Source organism: Apteryx rowi, unplaced genomic scaffold, assembly GCF_003343035.1.
Source record: "Apteryx rowi isolate R43461 unplaced genomic scaffold, aptRow1 scaffold_1334, whole genome shotgun sequence".
NCBI lineage: Eukaryota > Metazoa > Chordata > Aves > Apterygiformes > Apterygidae > Apteryx > Apteryx rowi.
Genome location: NW_020447569.1, coordinates 42,387 through 46,700, shown reverse-complemented (window position 1 = coordinate 46,700; position 4,314 = coordinate 42,387). Strand labels below are relative to the sequence as shown.

Below are 4,314 nucleotides of genomic sequence, written 5' to 3'. Positions count from 1 at the left end.
GGGAGAGGAGATCCCGTATCCGCCCCCCAGGAGCACCCCAAGGCTAAAGGACCCCATATCCATCCCATGGGGAGAGGAGATCCCGTATCCGCCCCACAGGAGCACCCCAAGGCTAAAGGACCCCATATCCCATCCCATGGGGCAAGGCAGATTTGGGGGACCCCATATCCATCACGTAGGGAAACAAGACCAGCCGTATCCATCCCATGGGAAAGGAGACCCCATATGTATGCCATGGGAAGGGAGACCCCCCATATCCACCCTGCAGAAGGACCCCAAGGCAAAGGGACCCTGTGCTTAGCCCATGGGGCAGGGCAATGCCTTATCTGCCCCACGGGACACCCCGAGCCCGGGCACCCCCTGGGGTCTCCCCCCAGGTCGGGGCACCCCCTGGCTCACCGTGTCCAGCGAGGCGGCCGCCCGCATGTCGGGCAGGAAGCCGACCTCGAGCACGTGCAGGAGGAAATCCTGCGTCTCGATGCCGTAGACGCGGTCCAGGAAGAGCACCATGGGCGCCTTGTGGTCGGGCACGAAGCTGGCCGACATGCGGGGCTCCACGATGTTCCCGTCTGGGGACGCGGGGCCGTGAGGATGCCCCGGCGGGGCCGGGTGTCCCCATGTCCCCCCAGCTCAGTGACACCGGGATGGCCAGGTGTCCCCATAAACCCCCAGCCTCACACACCCAGGGTGGTTGGGTGTCCCCGTGTCCCCCCAGCCCAGTGCCCCCATGGAGGGCTTGGTGTCCCCATGTTCCCCCAGCCTAATGCCCCCCAGGACAGCTGGGGGTCCCCATGTGCCTCAGCCTGGTGACCCTGGGGATGGTTGGGGGTCCTCATGTCCACCCAACCTGGAGACCCCAGGAATGGTTGGGTGTCCCCATGTCCTCCCAGCCCAGTGTCCCCCAGCCGCCCACCTTTGCCGAAGGCCGGGATCTGCAGCGGGAGGCTGATGATGCCCACGAGGTCGTCGAGGGGCACGAGGGAGCGGAGGATGGCCCGGATCCGCAGCGCCTCGCCCTTGCCCGCCTGGATGAGCTGGGGGCCGAGTGGGGGGGGGGGTGGCCGTGTGGGTGTGGGGGGTGCCCCCACTCCAAATTCCCGTGCACACCCCTGCCTGTGCCCCCTAGCAATGTCCCCATGCATGCCCCCGTCCATTCCCCCACCCCAAATCCCCATGCATGCTCCCATCCGCGCATCCACCCCAAATCCCCATGCACATCCCCATCCATGCACCCACCCCAAGCACCCTTGCACGTCCCCATCTGCACCCCTTAGACGTATCTCCACGCATGCCCCTGTCCGTGTCCCCCTCTGCCCCCCCGGCCCATGTCCCCGGCCATGTCCCTACGTGCATCTCCGGGGCGCAGCGGCCCAGCAGGTCGATGAGGGCAGAGTAGAAGGACATGATGGCGTTGCCCAGGTGCACCCGGTTCTCCTCGTGCGTCTCCTCGGCGCCAAACCTGCATGGGGACAGCAGGGTCAGGGGACACTGGGGTCAGAGGACACTAGGCATCGCTGCAGTACTGGGACATGGGGCATCACTGCAGCATGGGGACACCTGGGTCAGGGGACACCAGAGATCCCAGCAGCATGAGGACACCTGAGTCAGGGGACACTGGGCATCACTGCAGCATGGGGACACCTGGGTCAGGGGACACCAGAGATCCCAGCAGCATGGGGACACCTGGGTCAGGGGACACCAGAGATCCCAGCGGCATGCGGACACCAGGTCAGGGGACACGGGACATCCTGCAGCACGAGGCTGGTTGCCCAGCCAGCGATGGGGACAGGGACATTTGCACTCCCGGACACGCGCAGGGGCCCCCGCTCCCCCTGCAAACACCCCCGTCCCCGTGCAAACGCACAGCTCCCGCCGCCGGTCCTTCTTGACGGTGGGGCCGTCGCGAGCCGGGTCCTCGGAGATCTTGATGGCGTCCTCGATGGCGGCCAGCAGCCCGCTGCCGCCCTCGCCCCGCAGCGCCGGCCCGAAGCACTCGGGCCGCCGGATGAGCAGCCGCACCACCACGTTGGCGTTCTCCTCCACGCTCTCGCCTGCCGGTTACCCCAGGGGAACGAGATTGGGGTGCGGGGACCGCAAGGGGCCAGGCTAGGGGGCAGGGACCTCCAGGGTGGCAGGATGGGGGGGGGGGCACAGGGATCCCAAGGGTGCCAGGATGAGGTGGGGGGTGCAGAAGCCTCCAGGATGCCAGGACGGGGTGCAGGAGGGTGCAGGAACCTCCAGGACGGGTTCAGGTGTGTACAAGGACCCCAAAGTGCCAGGATGGGACTGGGAGGGGGTGTTCATGGACCCCAGGGCACCACACTGAGGTGCAAGGACTCCCAGGGTGCCAGGCTGGGGGTGCAGGGGGTTGCAGAGACCTCCAGGGCATGAGGTTGGGGGTGCAGGGACTCCCAGGGTGCCAGGCTGGGGTGCAAGGGGTTGCAGAGACCCCCAGGGTGCCAGGTTGGGGGTGCAGGGGGTTGCAAAGACACCAAGGCACCAGGCTGGGGGTGCAAGGGGTTGCAGAGACTCCCAAGGCACGAGGTTGGGGGTGCAGGGACCCCCAGGGTGCCAGAATAAGGTCAGAGAGGTACAGGGACCTTTGGGTGCTAGGCTGGGGGTACAGGGACCCCCAGGGTCCGGGGGCGATGCTTCCAGCCCCGAGGGGCTCCCCGCTCACCGTTGACGAAGACGGCGAAGCGGAGGAAGTCGAGGTAGCGCTCGCCGCCGCAGGGGTTCCAGCCGATGTCGGGGTAGCCCTTGGAGAGCAGCATGGGGCAGCTCTGCAGCCCGCAGCTCGCCAGGTACGTCACCACCTGGGCACGGAGCACGGGGAGCTCGCACGGGCGCCTCGCACGAGGGGCCTCGCACGGGGACATATTGCATGCCATCTCATGGGGGGGATCTTGCATGGGGACCTCCCGTGGGGAGCTTGCACGGGGACATTGCATAGGACCTTGCACAGGCGTCCTTGCATGGGGGCCCCTCGCACGGGGACATTGCATGGGGGCACCTTGCACAGGGACATTGCCCGGGGCCATGCACTGCCAGCCAGAGCGAGGCGCGGACCCATGTCCCCACTGTCCCCATGCCCCTCCTTGCACCTTCTCCAGGTCCTGCTCCTTGAGGGCCAGGGCCAGCTCGTTGTTGTCGATGACGGAGGCGGCCGCCACGTCCAGGGGGGTCGAGCCCCGCATGCCTGCGGGTGCGAGAGCGGGGGGTCGGGGTGAGCCGGAAGGCAGGGAGGGACAGAGAGGGGACCTTGGTTGCCACCTCCTGGGGTCATCCCTCATCCCAGGGTGCCAGGCTGGGGCCATGGGGACACCTAGGTGCCTGGCTAGGGGTAGGAGGGTGCAGGGACCTCAGGGTGCCAGACTGGGGACAAGGAGGGTGCAGAGGCCCCCAGGGTGCCAGACCAGGGACAAAGAGGGTGCAGGGACCTCCAGGATGCCAGGTCGGGGACATGGGGACCCGAGGGCGCCAGGCTGGGTGCAGGGGACAGGGCTCACCCAGGCCGATGCTGCTGTTCTCCAGGAGGTAGCCGAGGTGGTCGAACATGGAGCGCTGGTTCTGGCGGCTGATGCGGCAGAAGTAGCAGAGGAAGCGGCAGCAGTTGGTGACCATCTTGGGGAAGCGGATCTCCTGGGGGGGACACGGGCGTCAGGCGGCCCCGGGGAGAGGGACACGGCGGGCCAGGCGGCCCCGGCGCCCCGAGGTGCTCGCGGCGCGGCTCACCTTGGACTCGCCGCCGCCCAGCACGCTGACCATCACCTGCATGACCGTCTCGTGCATGCCCAGCGCCCGCATCAGGTTGGGGTGCTGGTAGAAGACCTTGTTGTTCATGATGTTCCTGCGGGACGGAGGGGACAGGAGGGTCACGGCATCCGCAGGGATCCCCAGCCAATGCCATGCACGGAGAACAGGGTGCCCGGGATGCCCAGGGGTGGATGGGGTGCCCGGAGAGGGACATGGGTACCCCAGGATGCCCCAGGGGAACTTGGGGTACCCAGGGGGGACACAGGGTTCCTGGGCCAGGATGGGATGCCCAGGGGACCCCGGGGGGGAAACAGGGTGCTGAGGGCAATATAGGGTGCTGGGAAAAGGACACAGGGTGCTTAGGGGACCCTGGGGGACACAGGATGCCCAGGGCAGATTTGGGGTGCTGGAGGGTATCCTGGGTGCCCAGGGGGGCTGGGGGAGACACAGGGCACCCAGGGGGACACCGGGCACTGGTGGGGGGGATGCGCAGGGTGCCCAGGGATGTGGGGTACCCAGGAAGATGTGGGGTACCCAAGAGGGTTCACAGGGTACCCA

At 67.5% G+C, this 4,314-nt stretch overlaps 1 protein-coding gene across 1 annotated transcript in view; it reads right to left on the bottom strand.

The window, feature by feature from the left end:
* The window catches only part of LOC112961560 (ryanodine receptor 1-like), a gene marked incomplete at both ends in the record, with an annotated part of 77,125 nt that overhangs the window by 31,247 nt on the left and 41,564 nt on the right, over positions 1–4,314 (bottom strand). Inside the window, 8 exon segments of the mRNA XM_026056883.1 lie at positions 400–569; positions 914–1,034; positions 1,348–1,459; positions 1,865–2,051; positions 2,681–2,816; positions 3,105–3,199; positions 3,510–3,642; positions 3,736–3,850. Of these exon segments, the coding sequence (XP_025912668.1) occupies positions 400–569; positions 914–1,034; positions 1,348–1,459; positions 1,865–2,051; positions 2,681–2,816; positions 3,105–3,199; positions 3,510–3,642; positions 3,736–3,850 (1,069 nt within the window).